This window comes from Sturnira hondurensis, unplaced genomic scaffold (assembly GCF_014824575.4).
Source record: "Sturnira hondurensis isolate 20B ecotype Veracruz unplaced genomic scaffold, ASM1482457v3 Scaffold0015056, whole genome shotgun sequence".
Taxonomy (NCBI): domain Eukaryota; kingdom Metazoa; phylum Chordata; class Mammalia; order Chiroptera; family Phyllostomidae; genus Sturnira; species Sturnira hondurensis.
In genome coordinates this window covers 143,169-167,792 of record NW_028087687.1, presented here as the reverse complement: position 1 = coordinate 167,792, position 24,624 = coordinate 143,169, and the positions used below count along the sequence as shown (strand labels likewise).

Sequence of the window (24,624 nt, the reverse complement as noted above, 5' to 3'; positions counted from 1 at the left end):
AAGGGAGGTGAAGTCCCAGGCTGTGCATTGTGGCAGCAGAGCACTCATTTGCAGTGTCCACTGTGAGCCGACGGCGGCTGTCCAGGCAGCGAGGTGGGCACAGAACACCCCACCACTCTGCACACAGTGAACTAGGAGCTTTAAAGATAGAGATATACAACTACATTTTCAAGTACGGTGGTGATTTTCACCCAGTGTGCTGCAAGAAATTTTAAAACATGCAACACCCGACTCCTTAGTCAGGGGAACTGACCTCTTTTCCCCTAGATGGTCAAATTCAAAAATGAAACCAGCCAACCCAACAATAGCTGTCTGGTGTGAATGAATCAAAATTATACCCATTTTTTTGTCAGATTGGCAAAAAATATACTTTTTGGTGTGCTAAAGAATTTTAGTAGTTACTTTATGTGTGCAGTGAGATGGAAAAGGTTGAACTCACTGAAATATGAAACTGCAGAAGTCAAACGCTTCTAAAACATGGAATGAAATAGAAACTATTTAGCAACATGTTTCTGGACCACGACTGCAACAGGCAGAGGGGAAATGAAATTTTAGATTGCATCAATACACCTTCCCTACTCAGCGTATACCGATTCNTCATTTGCAGTGTCCACTGTGAGCCGACAGCGGCTGTCCAGGCAGCGAGGTGGGCACAGAACACCCCACCACTCTGCACACAGTGAACTAGGAGCTTTAAAGATAGAGATATACAACTACATTTTCAAGTATGGTGGTGATTTTCACCCAGTGTGCTGCAAGAAATTTTAAAACATGCAACACCTGACTCCTTAGTCAGGGGAACTGACCTCTTTTCCCCTAGATGGTCAAATTCAAAAATGAAAACAGCCAACCCAACAATAGCTGTCTGGTGTGAATGAATCAAAATTATACCCATTTTTTTGTCAGATTGGCAAAAAATATACTTTTTGGTGTGCTAAAGAATTTTAGTAGTTACTTTATGTGTGCAGTGAGATGGAAAAGGTTGAACTCACTGAAATATGAAACTGCAGAAGTCAAACGCTTCTAAAACATGGAATGAAATAGAAACTATTTAGCAACATGTTTCTGGACCACGACTGCAACAGGCAGAGGGGAAATGAAATTTTAGATTGCATCAATACACCTTCCCTACTCAGCGTATACCGATTCAGGCTCTATGCAGGGGACATCTGCTGCTCATTCCAACTCACTCTGCTTTTCCTGAAAACGGTCCTTGGATTTTCTTTGGAAAACAGCCCTTTCCTCAACTGTAGGCAGTCTTGAGGGGCTGGTCCATCACGTACAATTCCCATTTTTGTCTCAAAGGTGGGTCCATGGTCCATGGTAGGCTAATCACAATGCTCAGTCTGGACATATGAAAAGGCTGAGCACAGCCCTGGCTGGTGTGGCTCAGTGGATTGAGAGTTGGCCTGGGAACCAAAGGGTCGCCAGTTCGATTCCCAGTCAGGGCACATGCCTGGGTTGTGGGGCCAGATCCGCAGCAGGGGGAGCACCATATGTAACCACACTTTGAAGTATCTCTCCCTCTCTTTCTCCCTTCCTCTCCTCTCTCTCTAAAAATAAATGAAATCTTTAAAAAAAAAAAGGTGAGCACAGATTAAGACTGATTCTGTGGCATCCTGAAGTACCTGCCCATTAGTCAAGCTGCCTTGGTTCGTCCTTGACCTTCCTGTAAAGCTATTCACTTGATTCCGGGAACTACCCCACCTGCTTAAAGGTAGCTCCGTTTCTATATTACAAAATCTCAGCAGAGGCATTCCAGTCGTCCTCAGCTGGAAGCCAAGACCTGTCCCAATGCCCATCCAATGCAGCTGGGCAGTGACACTGCACCTGGATCGGGCCAGTCTTCTTCCAGTTGCTGAAACCTGTTCCCTATACCCTAATTGCGAGCTGGCTTTTCTGCTCTGCATGAAGTGGTATCAAGAACCACAGCTACTCTGCCCCCTGCCCAAGTCACCAGGCTGCCTAGAGTTTTCCCTCACAGGCCCTGCTTGCTAGCTCAGATCTCCTTTGGTGTGAACAGCTGCCCTAACCCAGCCCTGAGTGCAGCATGTTCTGGGATAATTACGGGTCACACAACAGCCAAAAAGTTTTCCCTCTCTCTAGCTGCCTCTCATTTCCCCTCTTGCTCATGCAACTATGACAAATCTAAAAGTTATAACTAATGTGGTAATAAAGAATATCCACTTACCCTGATGATGTAAAACAATGGTCATTTCCTTCAAACTTTTTGTTTTTCCTTGTACAAAAGGGTTCACTTTTAAAAAATAAAGAATTATTCTAAAAATAATGAAGATGTGGAAACTTTGCTTCTCGTATGGAGAACTAACCAGTCATGGTCAGAGCACCAGTGGGTACCAGAGTCGGGGCAATGCTTGGAAATCGACCAAGTGCAGCCCAGCTTTGACACTGATGGAGGGATGCATTCATTCACTCAGCAATGAAGCTTGACCTGACCCCTCCTTGTAACTCCTTCTCCTTGATTGGCCCTATTCCATCCTCACCGCTGTTTCAGCCACAGCCCCCTCCGACCCTCACAGCCTTGTCAGATGCCACTTAGGTGTCAAAGTACCTTCCCTGACCATGGTTCCTTGAAGTGTCACCTGCAAAAGTTTTGAATATAGACAGTGGTCTTTTACCACTCCAACATTAATCTTTCAATCTTCTTAGGTATATAGCAACCGAGGATAGCAATAGATGTTACAGATGTATCTAACTTACACACTGAGGACAAGTCAGACATAAGGGAACATGTAAGTATCATGCACGTTACTCTAAATGGGCAAGAAACTTAGCACTTCAGGGAAGTCCCTTGCATGCAATAAATGTTTACTCAATTCTCTATTTTAATGTCAGATATCCAACAATTCCCAGAACTTTATGGTCTTGTCCCTATCCTCCCGATACCCACTGACATCGTCCCCTACCAGGACCTGTCACTACCATGCATGGTACGTAATATTTTTCTTTAAGCGTCTGTGTGGGAACTGAGGTAAAAATACACACGTGTGAAAACACGGCACCAGCATTTCTGCCTGAAACAGGAAAAGATAACGGTTTAACACTTCCTGAACTCAGCGGAACTGCAGCAAGCTCCCAAAGCAGCACTGTGAGTTCTAGGTGAAAAGAACAGCCCTGACTTTCATGGGAAAGGTCACCTTGGGCAGTGTTACAGGGAAGGCTACGGCACGCCTGATGCTGCGCCTCACACACAGTGAGCACGCCTGTCTCCTTGGCCGCCAGCCAGAAAAAAGAACTCAGAAAAGTAATCATCGTGGGCATGTCAAGTTGCTGAAGACAGTGATGAAAACATTTAGTCACGCCCAATCACGCTTCAGAGGAAAAGGAAGAAGAGCAACGAAAGACGAAAGGAAATTTATGATATTGCCTTGGGAATATCCCACAGATCGCTTGGTCAGAGAGAAGAAATCAACGGTTTGTTCTCTGTATAGAATTGAAAATTGGCCCAGAAACGGACTGCACTAGCGAGGAGGGGTCTCAATGACCGGGCATCTCCTAGGAGTCTCAATGGGCTACAGGCATCATTAACCTGCCTTGGCTTCACATTCATTCAGGAAACAAGATGAGGAATTGCTACTGCATATACTGGATTCTGCTCGATGCAAAAGGGAAAAGGCAGTAATGACTCTCCCAGAAGGTGTAACTGTGTGAAAGGGCCTTTGACAGCCAAAGAGGGAAAGACCAGGCTAAGCCATACTCGCCTCTGGCCTTCGGGAGGGCATACGACAAGTTCTCAAGACCCAAGAAAGGCAGAAGTTTGAAGACCATCTGCCGCAATGTGCCGATTCGTTAGGAAAAGTCCTGACAAAGGGGGAAAGGGAGGCGTTGTCTAGGAGGCCCTGCTGCTGCACAGAAGTCACGGAACAAGTAAAAGATCAAAACAACCACAGGAAAGATTGAAAAGCGGCTCCCACGTCCAGCAGTGAATAATAACAGATGCACAAACATCTGAGAAGGGAGGAAAGATTTTTTTTAAATGTTAGACTACCAGAATGTTTTCTCCCCTACATTTGGAGCCCCAGGCATCGATGGCCTGGGTCTGCCGCCCGAGTTAGAGGATGTGATGTTAATGGGTGATGAAATAGAAAGCAGAACTCCTCAACTCCTACTTCTTTGACTCCACCTCATTCTCTATCAAGGATAATCATCTTAAGACTAGAAAGGTTAGGGCCCTGGCTGGTGTAGCTCAGTGGATTGAGTGCGGGCCTGCAAACCACACGATCGAGGTTCGATTCCCAGTCAGGGCACATGCCTGGGTTGCAGGCCAGTTCCCTGCAGGCCAACTCCCGGCAGGGGATGCACAAACGGCAACCATACATTGACATTTCTCTCCTTCTCGCCTTCCCTTCCCCTCTAAAGAAAAATAAATAAAATATTACCCAAAAAAAGACTAGAAAGGTTAGAACCAACATTAGTTGGAGGAACTAAAGCAAAAGAGAAGTTAGGGAATTATTATTATTATTACTATTTTTAAAGATTTTATTTATTTCTCTTTAGAGGGAAAGGGAAGGAGAGAGGGAGAGAAATATCAATGGTTGCCTCTTGTGCGCCCCCTGCTGGGAACTGGCCTGAAACCCAGGCATGTACCCTGACTGGGAATCGAACCAGTGACCCTTTGCTTCACAGGCCCACGCTCAATCCACTGAGCTACACCAGCCAGGGCTTAGGGGATTATTTTAAAAAGCAAAGGCAGTGCCCAGTGCTCTGAATGAATTAATATCTCACAGCATTAGATAAAATGTTTAAATGTACAAAACTATCTGAACCTGCAGGACAGTGACGCCGTTACTAATAGAAGAACCACAGTGAATAGAAGTGGCTCCAAAGGCTGAAGACGAGAGAGTAAGGCCCCTGCGTTCTCACACGGGAAGACGACAGATTCCGGACATTTTAAATAACTGTTCACGAACATGGTGCTCTACTCGTGTGCTTTCAGAGTTCTCAGATTTATATAAATGTGATCTACAGCTTCTAAAAGACCTATGTAAACATTTGAAGATAATCAATTCACAAGTCTAGAGAAACTAGACCTGTTTATATTGAGAATGCAGTTAACACTGAGTAGGACTTCAATGTTTTTTTTTTTTAAGATTTTATTTATTTATCTTAGAGGGGAAGGGAAGGGGAGAGAAAGAGAGAGAGAGAGAAATATCAATGTATGGTTGCCTCTTGTGCGTCCCCTGCCAGGAACCGGGAAGTGGCCTGCAACCCAAGCATGTGCCCTGACTGGGAATCGAACCGAGATTGTGTGGTTTGCAGGCCCGCGCTCAATCCACTGGGCTACACCAGCCAGGGCGGACTTCAATGTTTTAAAAGGGGTGCTTGTCACACACAGGATATAGGGTCAGAGACGAAAAGGAAACTTTTCCCTTTAAAAAGTTCTTTATATCAATTAAGTCGAAACAATAATGTCATTGACCAAATCCTTAGCATTTTGGATTTCAACAATGCTTTCAGCCAGGTCCCATTCTTATAAAATCGAGACACAATTCTATGATTACACAATGACGTGGGTTTACAACTAGAGGACAAACATCCGCAGAGGAGCTCAAACCGACACTGTCTCTGCCTGCAAGCCCTTCTGAAGCAGCCTACCCTGGGACATCCCGGGCTCTTGCCCCCTACCGCCCCGCCCCTGCCCACTGGCTCCTGGCCTACATCCCGGCCCGGCTGTTGGGGTCAACGGGGGGCATCTGGCCAACAAGGCTAATCAGGTTTCCTTCTGGGAATGTGGACTTGAGATCCAGAGACACAGGCAGGGGGACCTGGCACTGAGCAGAGACTGTCCTGGAGAGTGGCGGGAGGGGAGTCACAGCTCCCCGAAGCCACGTACAACCGCAAGTATGAAGCGGAGACTGGAGTGGATGCCCAGAGGAACAAACGGGGCAACACCGGGTGGAGCGAGAGGCCCCAGGGCCTGCGTCCTGAGAGGCTCTGCTCTGATCCCGGAGGATCTCCCAGATGCTTCCAGGCATAACTTCGTGAGGGCCCTGGAGCCAGACAGCCTGGGTTTGAACGACAGGATAGAGACGGATGTGGCAGAATTAATAAATGCACAGATAACATGAAAATAACCAGAATTCAGGAAGGTTTTACAAGATTGAACAAGCTGAAGTTCCAATACTAAGGCCTCAGAAAAATCAACTGTGCAAATATAATTCAACCCAGCAAGACATGTAGACTGTAAATACTTTTATTGCTTTCATTGCTTGCTTAGCAAGAAAGCACTTGTGAAGAATTAGAATTGTCTGAGAATGAAGTGGGCTGTTTTACAAGGGGGTGTGAGTCTTAGACCGGAGAGGGATTCACCAGGGGCTGGGTAACCACTGGCCAGGAGGCTGTCTCGGGGGCTTGCTGCTCTAGCTGGTCTCTAAGTCCCTCCAGCTGTAGAAGTCCATGGTGTCCTGTTTTTAAAATATTTCTAAAAAAATACAATTATGAGGTAATCAGAGAACAAGGAGTACAGTGCCAATGCATGAGCGGGTTTTAATCACTTTGCACAGTGGAAGGAAAATGGCATTATTGAATTAGTTGATAAAAATGCATTTAGGGTAATTAACCTTGCTGACTTCAGTAGCAATGCATTCATAGGAAGCTGTAACTGAAGTAAAGCTCTGAAAAAGCCAGCCCTTAAAACATACTAACACAGCCATGCAGTAATCTGAATTATTACAACTTTCGTGTTCAGAGCGATTTCTGCACTTTACAACACAAAAAAGGGGACAGACAGGACTGGTTCAGCAATCTCACCCCTGTCTTATTAAAAGAAGCAGAAATACCCAAATAATATCACTTTGCTGCTGCATTATTCTCAGAATGAGTCAGTGGAGTTTGCTGGAGTTGGCTGTTTACCACCATTGTTATTTTGCAAGAGGGAAAAAATATTCACCTTTATTTTTAAACAAAGCCTCAACCATCAAAAACACCTAAAGCCTACCTGCTAATTCTGGCATTGGCGGAGAAGTCGGGGCAGCACGCACAGCAATACAAACTGCTCACAAACACAACAGCCTTTATTCCGGGCCAGGCACTACCCCAGATAAGAAAAGGGGTGACACGATTACCTGCCATTGATGACACGTAAAATATCCAAGGAGTCCACTGAACAAGGCTAGAAAAGTAGGAAATCCATCAAGGGGCACTGGAGAACACCCCCAGCTCCCAACCCAACCCTGAGGACGGGGGCGGCCCCGGGAAGGCTGGTCTGCCTTCAGCACCGTGGGCAGTATTAAAGAACCCACCAAGGCTGCGTGCACAGGGCGGGCTCCAAGATTTCGGAGTCACCTGCACAAGAGCAAGACATGGCCGGTGGCCTTCAGGGGGCAAGAATGTGGCTGAGAAAGAAGACAAGCTTCCACTAAACGGAGTAAGCTAGGAGGTGAGAATGGCAGCCGGTGGGCTGCAAAACCTTAAAAGTTGCAATGCAGCACGGTGCTGGGTGACAGGAAGGCAGTGACACTGACATGCGGGTGACACCGACATGTGTGTGAAAGCGCCATTAGTTTTACCCAATTCACACGCAGGACAAGAACAAGGAGAGGAGAGATTGGACAGATATTTCAAGAACTTTCTAAAATCATAAGCAGAAAACACTTGGTGCAGAAAGAGTGCAAAACACTGTTGCCCCCAAGTGATACCACCACTACTGAGAACCATGAAATCGGCGTGTGGATGTGCGGAGGGCACCTGTGACCGCTGTTGAGCGAAGTGTGATGGGCCAACCACACAGGGTAAGGGGGAAATGCCACGAGACGTCAAAACCAGCCGCTAAAGGCTCAGCGCCCACAATTTGCACAGCTTTATTTTATCCCAATCACTACCCAGATGCGAATTCCAGGAACATTTTTTGCTTAGCACCCACTGTGGCTTCCATTTACTTTCTCATTCTGAAGAACATGTCTGCAGTGTGGAGCACCTCAAAAACCAAAAGAACATGAAAGACTAGAAAGCCTATTCTCATTTCTGATTATGGAGCAGAAAGTCCCATCTCTAGAATTACACGGTTCCTAGGTGTCTAAAATCCACAGCAGTGTGGAACAGGTAAGACACTAATGGAGATGCTTATTGAAGTTCCAAAGAATATCTGGAGAAAAGAAGGTAGAGAAAGTAGAGATGGAAATCCTGATTTTAGGATAAGTGCAATAATTTTTCTAAACAATACCAAACAAAAGAAATATGCACAACACACATATCCTGGCACGTGGGAATCTTCACACTCGTTTCTAAGGTGCCAACATTCTGGGCTCAGGGCCCAAAACTTGAGTCATTTTCAACTCCGCCTTCCCTTTAACAAGCCACACCCTACTCACCAACAAATCTGTTAGACAGAGACGTGTTCAGGCTACATCCTGAATCTGACACTTCCCATCTCTGCCCCTGATACTCAGGAGGCCAAGCCACTACCATCTCCCCTTGTTTCAACCCCAACGCCCAGGATGAAATCACAGTCTCTGGCTGTGGGACCCAGGAATCCCCAGGAGATGCCAGTGTGCAACCAGGCTTTGTCTCCTCTCTAGCCAAGAGGCATGTGACTCACTGGTGTGTATTACTACCATTTTGCCAAAGGAAGACAAGAGTCTCAGAGGGGTTCTGTGACCTGCCCGAGGCCACACGGCTGGGAAGAGCCGGAAGTCAGATATCACGCCAGGCCTATTGAGAGCCCCAACTGCCTCATTTCATTTTCTCTCAAGTCAATTATTTGGGGCAGGAGCTTAAGGAGTCGAGGAGAGTGGAGACAGCCCCACTCCGAGTGAGTCATGGTCTCAGGTTCTGTTGTTGCCTCACAGAACAAAAGTACGTGACTTTTTATGTGGTCACTGTGTCAAGCAGACGGGCACCTCTCGGACTAGAAGCACATGAAGTGTAAGCAGTAAAGATGGTGATTCTAATGTGCACCAAAAGGATTTAAAAGAAAAAAAAAGGACAAGCTGAACATACGGAAAGATGTCTGACACAAAGAAAGCATCAATTCGGACTGAAGACTCTGGTGTTCAGACTTAGCTAAAATTAACACACATAGCACAGTTCACCAGCCAGAAGGAGAGATTCCACAGGGAAAGTCACGTAAGACCAAGGGACCTTCAACTTGGCACCTAGGGAAATTAAGAGCATTTTTTCTTCTTTGCTAATTATAATTACTTGCAAGTCAACAAAAGGCCAACATGTGTTGTATGTCACTGATTCTTCCATGAACTTTGAACAAAAAGATAAGAATACGTAGCCATGGGTGGGGAGTAGGTTAAGCTGAGTCAGAACTTTCTCTCCCGTCCTCTGTCAAATGTTAGCTTTTTAAAAAGATTTCTGTCTGTAGAGTGCAAGTCACATTATCACCTAAAATAGCAAAATCTAAATGCAGAAACAATAAGGCTAGAAGAAAACTCTAAAGCTGAAAAACAAATACAATGGTTGAACCCAATGCACTCCATCTAAGGCACAGTGGGGCTTCCTTTCTAATCCTTATTGTATCCTGAAGCCAGACACCCAGCACCCATCCGGGCGGCCACAGACAACCACACTGGTTAAGAGTCTCAAAAATGACTTTGTCTCAAAGCCCTGGCTAGGTAGCTCAGTTGGTTAGGGCATTGTTCTCATATGCCAAGGTTGTGAGTTCGATCCCTAGTCAGGGCACATATAAGAATCAACCAATGATGGCATAAATAAGTAAAACAACAAATCAATCTCTCTTTCTCTCTCTCAAAAACACCCCAATAAACAAACAATTTTTAAAAATGACTTCATCGCAGTAGCTAGGGAAGGCAGGTAAATTGGGACTGTGGTAAATTTTCCATTTCTACACATTCAAAGACTATTTAATATCATGGTGGAATAAATCAGTAATTGTAATCTACAGAAGATAAACCTCTTGAAAATAAAGTTGCTACAGACATTTCAGAGACTTTTTTTAAGTTGCTAAAATCTTTCTTCCAGATGCAGATGACTCCACATGTGGGCTGCAAATACAGGGTGAATAAGAGATGCATTACTACAACGAACTTAATGAGCAAGTTAGCAAAAAACTAGTGATGACACTGTGAAAACGCTCATGTTCATCACGCTCCCAGAGTAGATATGGTATCTGCTAAAAACAAGCTAAATGTGTTTCCCCTTCATTTGATTGTACTGAATTGAATGTTTGATTTAGAATTTTCAAGAACGTCTTCAAAATCTAATGATCAAGTAGGTGCACATGAATTTTACAATTTCTGCAAAGGGAAACTAAGAAAAGTATGAGCATAACAAGACTCATCAAAGTAATTGGGCAACGGACAAAAGTTCTACCAAAAATATCCACATGTTCTTGGTTTTTTGGCTGGCAACCTATAAGGCGTTAGATACAATCCATGCCTCCTCTGTGCAAGTAAGTAAAAGCAAGGGTCTGCACCAGTGTTTTTTAACACTGCTGTTCATCAGAGTTACATGGGAGATAAAATCCCAGTGGTTGGCCCACAGGCCCAGTGACCATGTGCCTGACAGATGACACTGCTCTGGGATGGGTCTGGTCTGGGTATTGCCCGAAGCTCCCTGTCTGATTCACTGTGCAGCTGGGGTTGAGCCCCACTGAGGTATAAACATGGCTACAAAGTAACCCGCATTACACCAGCCTCCCACTGCCCTGCCCACATCAAATGTGCTTCGCATCAAAGACGGCAGACAGTCTTTTTCCTCATGTCATTTCTCTAACTGTGAAAACAAAGTTATAGATGGCGAGTAAATCCACCTGAGGGTATTTATTATCATTATTCTGCCATTGATGGTGGACTGAACCCAACTTAAGCTTAAGGTTATGGAGCAGCACATCAAATCTGGGGAAAAATAGCCCTGGCTGGTATAGCTCGGTGGGTTGAGCCCAGGCCTGTGAACCAAAGTGTCACCGGTTCAATTCCCAGTCAGGGCACATGCCTGGGTTGTGCGCCAGGTCCCCAGTTGGGGGTGTGTGAGAGGCAACTACACATTGATGTTTCTCTCCTTCTCTTTCCCCTCTTTCTAAAAATAAATCAATAAACCCAAATCTGGGTAAAATATATAGAGAGATTGGTTTCATTTTTTGGTCAGAGGTAGAATATGCGTTTGAAAAGAAAAAATATATATACACCGAGAGAGACTGGAAGGAGACTGGGAAGGGTAAACCAGGCACAGCCATTGGGATAACAACACAGCAGCAGAGCAAGAGACAATGGTCACCAACAACAGGCGCACTCAGACCCAGAGATCTCCGCCATGGGGACACGAGTTTGTCCCCATGAGCTGGCCCAGCGGGGAAAGCACAGCGAACGACATTCAGAACCCTTGGCAGCCCTGGTTTGGCATCAGAACTACTCACAAGTCAGAGCTGGAGCATCCAAATTGGACCAGGGTCTCCTCTCCCAGAGCAAGGCAGAGCCCTGGGGCCTGGGCTCTATGAGTTGCTGGGACAGGCACCCGGGGTCAGAGACATGCTGACAGGGTGATTCATGACACACCCTTAGAGAGCTGAATCAGAGCCCCTGAAATGTGTCCGACTTCTCAGGTTTTCAGGATTGGGGCAGGGCTAAAGCTACATGGCGTGAGGGTGGGATGAGGGGAAGAGATGGGACGCAGACTCTGGAATGAGAGATCTTTCACGCCAAGTTGGCTTCACTTCAGGACCAGAGTCAGCCACAGGGACCTGAGCCAATTACAGAAGCTCGACTACTCTCGATGGAGTCTAGAGCAATCCATCTCTCTGATTAGGCCTGTGTACTGGTACATGTTTGCTTCACTCAGGGAAGCAAATCTTGTTTGCTGAATCGGTCTGGCCCACTAGGTGTTGTTGGTCTGGAGCCTGCACTGGCTCTGGTCTTCTCTGCAACAGCCACTGCTTAGACTGTCCTGTGACTAATCCGATCTCATTAAGCGCAGCCCCAGATGGTTCGAGATCAGTCATCTTCAGAGATGGCTCACATAAAATAATGAACAGAGAGAGGCTCAGCTTAAAACAGACGCTTTCCTTTGCCCAGTTAGCTGTGTAAAGGACCCATGAAGCCAAGTTCTACAGCCCCCTTAGATGAACACAGTGAGGGCAACATTGTACATTGAAGCTGCTCAAAGTTACCATCTACATACACACGCTTCACACTAACATGTAATGACAACGAACAGGAAGGTGAAGCAGATGATTCTTGCTTATCAAATGTATTTAAAATGGGATTTTTTTTGTTGTTGCTGTCTTTCTTAAATGGGGAGGAAACAAACAGGCTTCAAAAGATGACATGATATACTTACATAAACTTCTAAAATGCCCCACCGGCCACGTCAAAGCACCATTATCTAAGCAGGGACACAATATGCGAGGTGTGACGAGGACACTGGTGACGGCCTTCTGTGGTAAGGAAAGGAGGTAGAGGCTTAACTTTCTATTTCAGTGAGCACATCCACAGATGCGTTTTTAATGAGAAATGATCGGAATCACACAGTTTTAGATTCTGAAAACTCTAGTAAACCCCAACATGTATGCAGCCACACGTGGCACCTGAGCACGTGAAATGGGACCAGTCCAAATCAAGATGTAATGTAGATATTACTCACAGCGTATTTGGAAAAATCAGCAGAGAGAGCACATGCAAACTGTCTCATCACTAATTTTTATATACATTACATGACGAAGCAGCATTTGGGATATATTCGGTTAATATTACTAAAATTAACCTTATGGCTAGTTTTATGTTTCTAAATGTGGCTATCAGAATATTTAAAGCTGCACATTTGTGTAGCATTTGTGGCTCACATTTTATTTCCCTCAGTGCCAATCAAAGACATGCATGCCAGTTTGATCTACGTAGATTCCAGGAGTCCCTTAGTGCTCTCCTAGCTGGTCTAAATTCTGACTTCCGCCCCTGGCAGAACGCATAAAAACCAGCAGTGTCTTGGCTATTACGTAAAGACTGCTAAATGATACCTGACAAGGAGTAAGTTGGAACCAGAGTCCACAACAGTTCAGCAGAAGAAAAATGAACCAATCTTGCTAAATCAACATCATAACCAATATATACCTGGTCAAGTCTGACTAACTGAAAACCTTGTTTAAAAACATTTTGCCTTATGGTATGATATAATTTTTAAATCTATGGTGATGAACATGAGCTGACAAACTATTCAAAATGGAAGAATTCAGACTGAATCAATAGCTTCCACCTTACATGTACTAACAGTCACGAACAAGAACATATACTTTTATTTATTTATTTTTTAAAAGATTTTATTTATTTATCTTTAGAGGGGAAGGGAAGGAGGGAGAAGGAGAGAAATATCAATGTATGGTTGCCTCTCGTGCGTCCCCTGCTGGGAACTGGCCTGCAACCCAGGCATGTGCCCTTTCAACTGGGATTTCCATTTGACTGGGAATCAAACCGTGATCGTGTGGTTTGCAGGCCTGCGCTCAATCCACTGAGCTACACCAGCCAGGGCAGAACATACACTTTTAGATAGAATCACATTCATAAAATATAAATCATCTAGGAGCAAATCATAAAATGCCCAGGATTAATTTTTAAGAAACTTCTCTCTAGCACATGAAAGACATACCGATAGAAAAATTAAGCTTAAATGACTCGATATACAAAAGATGTCAATTCTCTTAGTATAAATGTATAAACTCAATGCAATCCCAATAAATAGCCTAATACATTTTTTGATTTGATTTATACTGGTTCAAGTGAAAACAATAAACAGAACTATAGCTGGAAAAAAATTAGGGAAAAGAGCAGTTAGAGTAGGACCACTATAAGTATATATTTTATTATCTGCAACAAAGGAATTTGATACTAGGGTCCAAAGGAGACAGACCGAAACTGGGGATACGGGGGAAGGAGGGACAGAAAAAGAGGGAAAAAGAGAGACTAAATCCAGAAATGATGAATTATATATGTAAATTTTATATACAAAGAAGTGCCCAAGTCAGTATTAAAAGAATGGATTATTAAATATGTGGTTATCATGTCAAGTGGATAATAATTTGAGAAAAAATAAAATTAGATTACTACTTCACATCTCACAACAAAATAAACCCCACAGAAATTACACACTAACTGTTTAATTATTGAACCTGAAAGTATGAGAAGAAAAGCATAAGTAATGAATAATTATTACCTTGAAATGAGAAATATAACAAAGGAAAACTTTAAGAAAAAAGATAATACTTTATGAAAATTCACTCACATACATGAGAAAACACTATAAGAAGATACACTATAGAGAAAAAACTACTGTCTTCAACATGTGAACTCTTAAAATTCAATACAGAAAAACTACATAAAGGGTCTTGAATAAACAAGTCAGAAAAAAAATCACTAAGCTACCGAATTGTATTCAACCTAATAAGCAAAGCAATGTGAACTTAAACATTCATTGTTGTTTGCATTGTATATTCACAAGGATAAAAAGACTATCCAGTACTAGAGAAGGGGTAGGGGGGTTGGCGCTGGTAATTATCTTTCTAGTAACTTTGAAATAGGAATCAACAGTCATTAAAAAGATACACTTTTGACCCAGTAATCCCTCAAGGCCTTTTACAAAGAAATAATCAGAAAAGTACACATAGATGTTTAAAGTTGCTTATTTAAGAGTGGTTTGCTTACAAATAAAAATTGAAATGACTTCTATGCCTTCCTTAGAGGATTTCTTAGTAAATTATTGAATACATGAACATAAAAATACTAAGCCGCCATAAAATGAATGATCTGTGCATTTAACAAAGAATTACTGAGGTCCTTCCCGACGTGGGACACTGCTCTAGGCGCTGAGACCAGGCCCTTCCCACGGGCGATGGTGATCAGAAGATACACACTTCCAGTTACAGGGTAAATGAGTTCTGGGAATGTACTGATGTACAGCACAGTGATTATAGCTAATAATAGAGTATCGTACACTTAAAAGTTGCTAAGAGAGTAGATCTTAAAAGTGCTTATCACAAGGAAAAATATTTTGAAACTATGTAAAGTAGTGGATAGTAACTAAACTTATTATGCTAGTCATTTTGCAATACTTACATATAGGAAATCGCTAGTATGTTGCAAACCTGAAACTACATTATTATATATCAATTGCATCTCAATAAAACTAGAAAAACAAATGTTAAAATCCCATCCTTGTCATGGAGGTGACACAAATCTATGTGATAGGCAAAGACATCCATGGAATAGTAAGAGGGAACAATATTAAAAATAATGTAGAAAATAATCTCATTTTTTAAAACAAATAATATATTTCTCCTCTCCTGGAAAACAGTTGGAAAGATTATTAAAATGCCGTCATTGATCATGTTTGGATGGCAGACTTTGGGGTGATTTTTACTGTAGTGAGACTTTTTTGCAGTGTGTCTCCAATGAGCATGTGTTCCTTCTACAGTCAAGAGGACAAAGTTAGGTTCTCCCATTAAACACAAAGTTCCGAGTTACCCATTCATTTGACAAACACCGACGGTAACTGTGTGGTGGGCATCAGGCCCCAGAAAAACCCTCCCTTTGTACTGCTCAGGTTCCTACAGGAGGATATCAAGTGGGTCTGATCATATGGCGTCTCTAGGTCATCTTCTCTCCAGGTCAAAAGATTCATTCATTCAACCAATATCTGAGCCCCCACTGCATGCTGGGCAATGTCCTCCATGAGAGCAACATATCACTAAAGAAAACAAAAACCCCCGCCTTTGGGGAGCCTGCTATGCACAGGATAAGAGCACTGAAAAATGTGAGCGCCACTGAGGAGTGAAGAATGAAACCATTGCCAGAATGATAACAATGAAACTATGTGAATGGAAACTCACGCAGCCAACATTTCACTAAATCCAAAAGTAGATTTACCCAAACTTTCCTATCACTTTCAGGTAGGCGCATGATTTGATTCTTGGTTGTTGAAATGAGACCTGAACAAATGAATGATGTACTACAGATTAGAAAACCTAAAATAACTGAGTTCTCCTACATTTAATATCTTGAGAATTACACAAAGCAAAATGACATGTACTGGGGATTCTCAAAGGTTGATTACATGAAACATCACTACATGCACACACCTTTTCTCTCTTCTAGCGCCAGGTCTGTTGTTAATTTCTAACTCATCTCCGTGGGACCTTCTTCACCCACCACACCTTTCTGTCCTGTGACTCAATTAGCTGGCGTGCAGCAGGCGCATAATCCGTGATTGTTAAGGAAACAAAGGCTCTTAGTCAATTTTTACCTAAGTAGATGAAACAGCCTCCTAAAATTTTCCATTTAACAATTCTTGCAGAAATTACTTTAATGTCCCTTTTTAATCTTTTAGGTAAAGGAAACACAATATTCTATATAATTACAGTCATTTAAAAGTTGCCGTTTATACAGACCAGTTTAGAAAACGATTCCTAAAACAACTCCTGCATTACTTAGCCCATGTTTTACATAATCGAACGGTTTAGCATTGTAACATTCATCAGAAGAAAATGCAAATGTTGAACAGGTCTGTGTTTTGGGTGCATTTCCTTAGTTTTGAACAGTTCGATGCTTATTACTTTGTAAATTATGAGCTCCTGAACCCTTCTTGGATTCCAGCCAGAGCCTCTGGCAACCTGAGTATCTGACAGCAGCTGTGCCTGTGAGCTGCCCCGCCAGTCACCACCCTTCCCTTTGCCTTTCGTAATAAACCACCGAGCAGTGTGTCCAGTGAGAAAACTCCATTTTCCAGCTTCCCTTACATATGGGCGCCGATGAGAAATTAGCCTTCAGTCTTTGTGCGGTACTGTGTGTGGTCTCTCACTCTCCCATCTTTTTGCTCCTGGAACTCTGGCACCGCGGCGGGAACCCCAGCCCCCAGGCTGCAGGGACTTAGGCACTCAGGATGGTGGGGCAGAAAGCCATCGGGAGGCCTTGTCTTCCGCAGCTTCACGTGGTGGGCACACCTGGCCCGGACTGCTCACCTCCACGCTGGTTGGAGAGCAGTGAGAACAACTATCTTGTGTAAACCACTATGGTTTCAGTCCCTGTTTCAAGCATTCCCTAATGCTGCGTTCAGAGACCGATCTGATTTAGCTGGGGTGGAAGTGGAGAGATCTAAAATTCTTAGCCCTCCTTTTATCTAGACTGGCTTCCTGGCCAATTTATCTACCAGGGTTTCAACTATTATCTCTGAACTCAAGATCCTTGTTTGATTTTTTCCCTCCATATCGAACCTCCAAATCTCTAAGTACCTTCAAATATGTCCATTTCGATGTCCCACAATGACTTTAAAATTTGAATTTATTTCTTTTATTGTTTTGACCCTCCTCAATTTCCTTACCTTTAAATAGATTTTCTGAATCAATCAGATTTAAGACTGTAGGGTTACATACGCACACACACACACATCTACTGAACAGGATCTTCCTGAGCCAGCCCTGGGAACTGAAGTTCTAATGAGACACCTAGGAGCTTGCTTGAGAATTTCCTATCATTCTAATTCATTTGCCTCCTGCCCCTATATTCACTATATCTTGGTGTCCCATGATAGGCCTCTGTGGCCTCATTTCCTACCACTCTCCCCCTCACAGTTCCTTTAATATTACTGACTCTCTGTTGCCTGGAGACCTTTGCTGAGTCTGTTCCTCCTCCCTGAAACATGATTTCCCCAGGTCCCCTCCAGGTTAACTACTTCCCCTCCTTCAGCATTTCAATGAGGGCTAGCCTGACCACCCTACACAAAGCTGCAACCCATCCACCAAGTGGAAGCATCTTACCTGCTCTTTGTTTTTCCCACGGCCCTTCCAACATAGGTTCTATAATGTGCTAATGTATTGTGTTTCCTTTGTCTCTCTCCTCACGAGGATGTAAGCACATCCAGAGCCAGACTTTTTGCATTCTGCTCGCTGGAACTATACTGGTAAGAGTTCAGTAGATAACTGTTGAATGAGCTAAAGATTTTCTCAGAAATATCTCTGATGTCTGAGATATTTCTTTCCCATTGTCACTGTTCCATTCCAATACTAATCCTGGACTTTATCATTTTTAGACTTTTTTTTAAACATTAGAATCTATTTATACTGTCATTCTCTCCAAACTATCTAACATACTTCCTGACTTAATTTTTCTAAAAACACTTCTTTGCGAGGGTCCCTGTAATGATTTGGCTCCTAACTGGCCCAAATAGAGATATTATACACTGGCATCATGCTTGAATGAGAAATTGGATCAGACAAGTTCCAAGATCCTCTTCAAATAGTCGACGTTGTACCTACATGACTCATTTTGGCACTCAAACTGCTCTATAATCCAGCAGTACCTCACCTACCCAATGTACATGCTGCTCCTTCCGAGTTTCCCCCTGCTCTTGGCCGGCTCCCCTAAGAACTCTTAAAAAAGCCATTCTCCCCTTCACTATTTTTCCAATGGGTTACTCTATCTTAAACACCCTCCCGACTATTGAAAAAGATGGCAACGTCCTTTAGAACCCTGCTACTCAAACTGTGACCTGTAGGCCAGCATTAGCATCACCTGCAAGCCTGTCAGAAATACAGCAACTCCAGCCTCACGGCAGACCCACTGGTCTAACCAGATCTCCGGTGATTCGTGTGCACCTTAAAGTCTGAGAAGCACTGTGTGAGCACTCATCTCAAACCACTCTTCAGTGACGTGTGCTCTCAGAAGGCCTCATGCCCTTATGCCCTGACCTTCCGCAGGTCCTAAGTCACCCACTGCAAGCACAATATTCAATGAATAACATCCCCTCATGGACTATTTATTCCTCATTTCAGGTAAGTCTTTTCTCCCCAAGTTGGTTGTAAACAAGTTGCACTGGACAGTCATGCATCTGGCCAATCTGGATGCAGAGAACAGAAATCCATTCGAGTTACTTCAAGGAAAAAGGAGTCAGTTCTAGTGCTACTTGGCAACTGAGACTAGAAAACTCTGGGAGGGAGGGAGGGAGGTGCTCCAGGGTCTGGCTGCCCTCTTGACATCGGTGTCTCTCGGCCCCATTCTCTCCACCCAGGGCTTTCTCCCTCCTATCTTTCTGCTTACTCACAGTTTCTGCTTTCTCATCTGCAGCATTTGCATACCCAGTACAGCCAGCCACTCTCTTTTATCCCAGCCCGTGCACCTCTGTCCTTTTCTGCTTCCATTTTCACTCTAAGTCTCTAGGGTTAACTCATCTCATAAGAGAGATAATTACCACAGAGAATCTTTTTGAGATAAACCACAAGGATACAAGTGTCTGAACCACCAATGGATGGTCTACCTTGGGTCAGAAGCCTACCCTGCTCCAATCAGCTGAGGCCATGGGGTTTTGGCAGAAAACGAGGCCCTTTAGGCAGTGGGAGCCATCAGGAGACTATTCCTCAGGAAACAAAAGTGTGGGTAGAGCAGGCAGTGAGCCACATCGCCAGCCCACAGAGTCATTATTTATGTTGTCCTCACCACAGACTGGAGCAAAAGGCTGAGCACATAATAAACAGAAACCGACCAATATGGCAGGGAAGGATCATTCACCAAGTGCCACTATGCCCCTGACACTGTGCTGGATGCACAGAGAGCACAAAGATTAAGTAAGAAGTGGTTCTTGCTTTCCCAGAGCTCTTAATCCAAATGTGTCACTGCAGTAGCTACTTGACCTTGGGCAGGTACCTAAACCACCTGGGCCACAGTTTCCTCAACCTTCAGATAAGATCACCTCCACCAACCTCCAGGAGTGCTGAAAGGTCCTATAAGGTCATCTTTACGAAAGTGCTTTGCAGAACACATACGTGAATTACAATACTGTAGCCTTTCACCAGTAATAAAATCCACAGGTTTGGCACTGTTTTCTAGCCTTTTACCTCAGCCTTATTGCCCACAAAATATGATTCATCAATTGTTACTACTTGTAAGAACAATCCCAACTGTTACCACTCTATTTCCATTACCTGTATGCCCTACTCAAATGGTGATTAGAAAAACTGACTCATTTCACTCAGAAGTATATAAAAAAGAATGAGTATATTTTTACAGCACTATCATCCACTCCACTGTGCATCTAAAACTAAAATGTCCTATACACATTTTCACTACATTACAAATAAATAAGTATTAAATTCCTATGTAGGGCACAGGTCAATTTTAACTCTTGCGTGGCTTTCTCCCCAGAGCAGTTCCAAATAGTATTTCGAAAGCAATGTAGCTATTAGAGCACAGAGCCCCCCTTAACATGGGGGCTCTGAGTGTGTGTTTGTGTGCGTGAGCTCTCCTGCGGGGGAAGAGCCCCCTTAACATGGGGGCTCTGAGGAGAGAAAAGTAATACAATGGCCAGTCTCAACCCCCTGAATCCTATTCTCCATTGATTGATTGATTGATTGATTGATTTCCCTAAAATCACTTTACCTCCTGCCCCACATTAAAGGGTGGGGTGTGGGCGAGGGTGGGAATCGGTGATGATGGCAACACAGACCACTCTCAAAAAACATATTATTCCGCCCTTTGCAAGATCCAAGTACGGGTTTATGGGAGAGAAAAACAAAAGGAGACAAAACTCTAGATAAGTATAATCTTGGCTTTGCCATGATGAAAACCAAGGAATATTTATGGAGTAACTGCCACAAGCTAGACGGGATGCTGAGGGCTCCTCTGACAAGATGGAGTGTCTTGGCCCTCCCAAACTCACTTGCCCTTGGGCATCTGTTGCTCCTGGCTGACAAGTGTATTCATTCAACAGCTGGCCCTGGATGGAAGAGCTTCCACCTTGCTAAAAAGTCGGCTCCACTAGCCACAGTGCGGGTTTCGGCAAAAAAGGAAAACAAAAACGAAACCTCTTTAGGGAGCTGGGTGAGACTCCGCTGCAGGAGGCAGAACTGCAGAGAGCAGAACGTACAGCACTCGCTGAGCACCCAACCCCAACGAAGGCTCCTCGCGCTCTGGGAGGCGAGGGGCTGTAGATCAAAGAGATCCTGCCGCCTGGGAAAACAAACCTGCTTCTCGGGGAGTCGTGATGTGTGGGGTGCAGAAGGTGGGTGGCGGGCTGGGAATCTGTGCACTAGGGTGGGGACGCCGAATGGGGACGCGGAGGTTTGTGCGCTAGTGGGAGGAAGGTGGGTTGGGCAAAAACGCTGGCTGACAGTGACCCAAAGATCGTGCTGCGCTGTGAAGCAACCTTTGGGTCTCGAGCTGGGAAAGGGTCTGAGAGTGCACTGGAGGTGCCGCAGGAAGAAAGGTCCGCTAGGGGCGACAGCTTGGGGCAAGAGATGGGACAGACGTCTTTTCCCCCGCAGGAGAGCGCGCGCACACAAGCACACACACAAGACCCCGGGCTGATCCGAAGCAGCACGCCGCCCGCGCTCGGTACACAATTCCCCTCTGCGGTGGCCACTCACCCTCCGCCCGGGAGCGGATCTCCGACACGGTCCTCCGCATGGTGGACATCGCGGCGAAGGCTGCAGGTGGGTCTTCAGTCCAGACTTTGCACCTGTCACTACTCCGCGCGGGCGGGAGACCTAGGTGCGCCGCACCGAGCGCTCAGCTGCCGCGCGGACCCGGCCGCCCACCCAGGGCAGCGAGGCCGCGGGGCGCAGTCCCCGCAGGCGGGCGACAAGAGGAAGAGGCGACGAGGGCGGCCGCGTCCGCAGAGCTGGGCGAGCTTTCCCTGCAGACTCGGAGGGGGCGACTCGGCGAGGGGCGGAGCTGGGGCTCCGGCGCCAGGGAGGGGTCGCCGGGGCGCGCATTGATTCGCTCCCGCGGCAGCCGGGCGAGCAGCGCTAGAAAGGGGCAGGGAGGCACCCTGGAGCACCTCCTTCGCCCCGCCCCCATCCGGACCATACCATCCCTGCGGGGGGACGGTTTTCAGCTTTCAGCCTCCTCCTCGCAGGGTAGTCGCTCTGCCCTTGGCTTCAGCCCATCCCGTCTTTCCTTAACAGGTTTCTGACTCTCTCAAGCCTTGACCGGAGGAGAATGGTGCCCTGATTCCAGCATCCTTCAATAGCCCCTCCCGTACCCTCTGGCTTTTAAAAACAATAAAATCGGCTGTGCTCTGCAGAGTGGGCTTGAGTCTGAGTGGGCAGGCAAGGGGCGAAAAGGGCTGGAATGCCAAGCTTAAGTTCTAGCCCATATAGTGGAAAGACACCGCGAGTTCCCCAGGGTTCAATTCTGGCTTCCCTGCACCGCCAGCAGCCCTGTCGGCCAGAGTCCTACTTGCTTTCTGGCCTGGCCCACAAGCAACAGGCTCCGAGGCCGAGTGCCTGGCCGCCGGGTCTCCTGCCTTTGGTACTTGTGTGCGTCTGGGGCTGGCATGCGAGTGGGTCTGGCACATCTGCCTAGTGCGTGCTCTGCAGCCTGACAAAGTTCTGGAATTGCAATAAAATCAACTACTGGGCCAGGTGGTGCAAAAAGGAGTTTTTTGCTTTGTTTTTTTTTGCGCTTAGTGAAACCTGCAGGAAGTTTGGTGCAGTAGTTTTAACTGAAAAGAGGAGAGCGGTGCTCCTATAGAATCTACAGATATATTCAATTTTAATTTGACCCATATCCCAAAGATCATCGTAACCTCGTAACCTTTTATTTTGTATACTAGCTATAAGAAGTACTGTATTTTTATTTTATTATTGATTTCATCTTTTAAGTTAGAATGTATGTTACTAAATAGATTCTGGTGAACTGCTTAAATGATGAGAAAGGAATAAATTAAATTAGAGGCAATCTCCCTCATCTTGTGCTCTTTCTCGGGCACTGGATGGAAGAGGGCTTTAGGTGACAATACAAAGGAGGTCTTCTACGTGAAACTGCTTTCATATCCTGTAGGGAGAGATCTGGAAGCATTTCACCTGAGAGCTAAGTAATTATTCCCAAGGCTCAAGAAAAAAAAAAGTACAATCTGCTAATAGCATCTTATCTCCATCTGTGGTATTTCCTCTGCCTCCTGCAGGTAGCATTTGCTAATCAGAGCCCTGCCCTACATTAACACTGAGTCAGGCAGCCAGTGCATATTTATGAAGAACCCACCCCACTTGACTCTGATTCAGAGTCTGGAATTAGAACAAAAAAATGCACTTCCAGTCGAGGAAACATCACAGGGCAGGGCAGGAATCAAGGTAAATGTGCTTGTTTCAGCGACTGATGGTCACGATTTGCAAGTATGTTCTTCTGAAAGTAAGAAATGAGCACATAGCTTTCTAAGGACCGTTGTCCTGGCCATTTTCATTCCTTCCCTGTCCGGGACCTCTCTGTGTAAATAAAGCAGGCTTCCTCTGGCTTGATGAACATGAATTTGAAACAAAAATTAAAAGGAATACAAGAAATAGTAAAAAGCCAGCTTTAAAATTCAGTGACTAGAAACCAGAGAGAACACAAGGCTTTCATGATGAATATCTCAGGGGTAATTTACAGAAAGGTGCAGCCAGTTTGTGTTCAAAGTCGGTGCACAGCAGCACGGCAGCGCTTCATTCATGAGTGATCGCCTGCGTAGTTCCTCTCGAGCCCTCAAATGAAGTGTGGTACTGCTTCTGTACAAATACTAATCCTTTGAAGGGAATTCCAGAGATTATCCCTGTTCTCTGTGGAGCACGTCACTGTACATGTGCCTGTGTGTGTCCCACAGATAGTCCATCAGCAAAGGCGACAATACGTGTCACTCCCGCAGGAAATGACAGCCGTCCTTCATACAGAGAATGCTGCATGATACAGTGTATAGTTTACTCTGTATCTTTCCCCAGATTATTCTATCACCGTATCCATATTGGTAAGAGTGTCCCAAGCAACTCATTTCTGGGTCCACACATTTCTGACTGCTAGGCATCACACACAGTTTTATTGGTTCAGAAACCTGACTGAAGTTGAGTATAGCACTGATCTGCATCTATCTGATTTCCAAGGCCTCTCAGATCTCATCTTCCACTGTGGTAAGAAGCACAGTGTACCAGCCCCTGGCAGGGGACTCGGGTGCTAGCAACATGAGCTTGTCACAGAATCTGTAGTACAATTCAGATGTCAGCAAGATCGTTTAAAAACTTTCAGGTCCGATGACTCCATGCTGATGGACTTAGAAAGAAGAGAATTATTCAAGGCAGCTACTCCAAGGACCAGGTTTTATTGTCCAGTACACAATCTACACTGGATGCAGAACATGTGCGAGGTGCTGAGCCAGAGTGCTAGGTTATACAAAGACACTGCGTGCACATGTGAAACTCAACCAGCAATGTAACTGGATGGCTGATGCTTAATGCCAAATGGACAAGAAGCAACAACTACAGACATCGAGAGAATGGGAGAGTTCAAGAACGGGGTTGAGCCAGGTCACAGTTGAGCCAGGTCTTGAACCAGGGGTTAGGCTTAGAAATGAGCCAACGGTCCAGGTGGGAATGCTTGGCATATAGTAAGGACTCAATAATTGTTCAACAAATATTTCATGTAAATGCGATGCTGAAAAGGCACATATGTTGGAGGGGGCAAGGAGACCAGTTTGACTGCAACATAGGTTTTCATTGCTAATTTGTATACTTTTCATGGGTGAATTGTATGTTGTATGAATTGCATGTTAAAGCTGTTAAAAATTATCTCCAGAGGTGTCAGGCACAAAATTATGAAGTCTATAAAGTAAAAAGATGTTAGGGATGTTTCTATCTTTCTGGGTTTTCACTTAGTAATGGCCTGAGTTGGTTGTTGTTTGGGGCCACCAAAAATTAAGAATTGG

The 24,624-nt window shown here is 44.8% G+C and overlaps 1 protein-coding gene across 3 annotated transcripts in view; it reads right to left on the bottom strand.

Annotated features, from left to right (window-relative positions):
- The window catches only part of ATP8A1 (ATPase phospholipid transporting 8A1), a 215,101-nt gene extending 193,420 nt beyond the window's left edge, over window positions 1–21,681 (bottom strand). For all 3 annotated transcript variants that reach the window (XM_037064230.1, XM_037064233.1, XM_037064231.1), the window contains exon 1: window positions 21,320–21,681. In XM_037064230.1, coding sequence (XP_036920125.1) covers window positions 21,320–21,368 — 49 coding nt within the window. In that variant the 5' untranslated portion in view covers window positions 21,369–21,681. The remainder of the gene's footprint in view (window positions 1–21,319) is intronic.
- Between the last annotated feature and the right edge of the window lie 2,943 nt (window positions 21,682–24,624).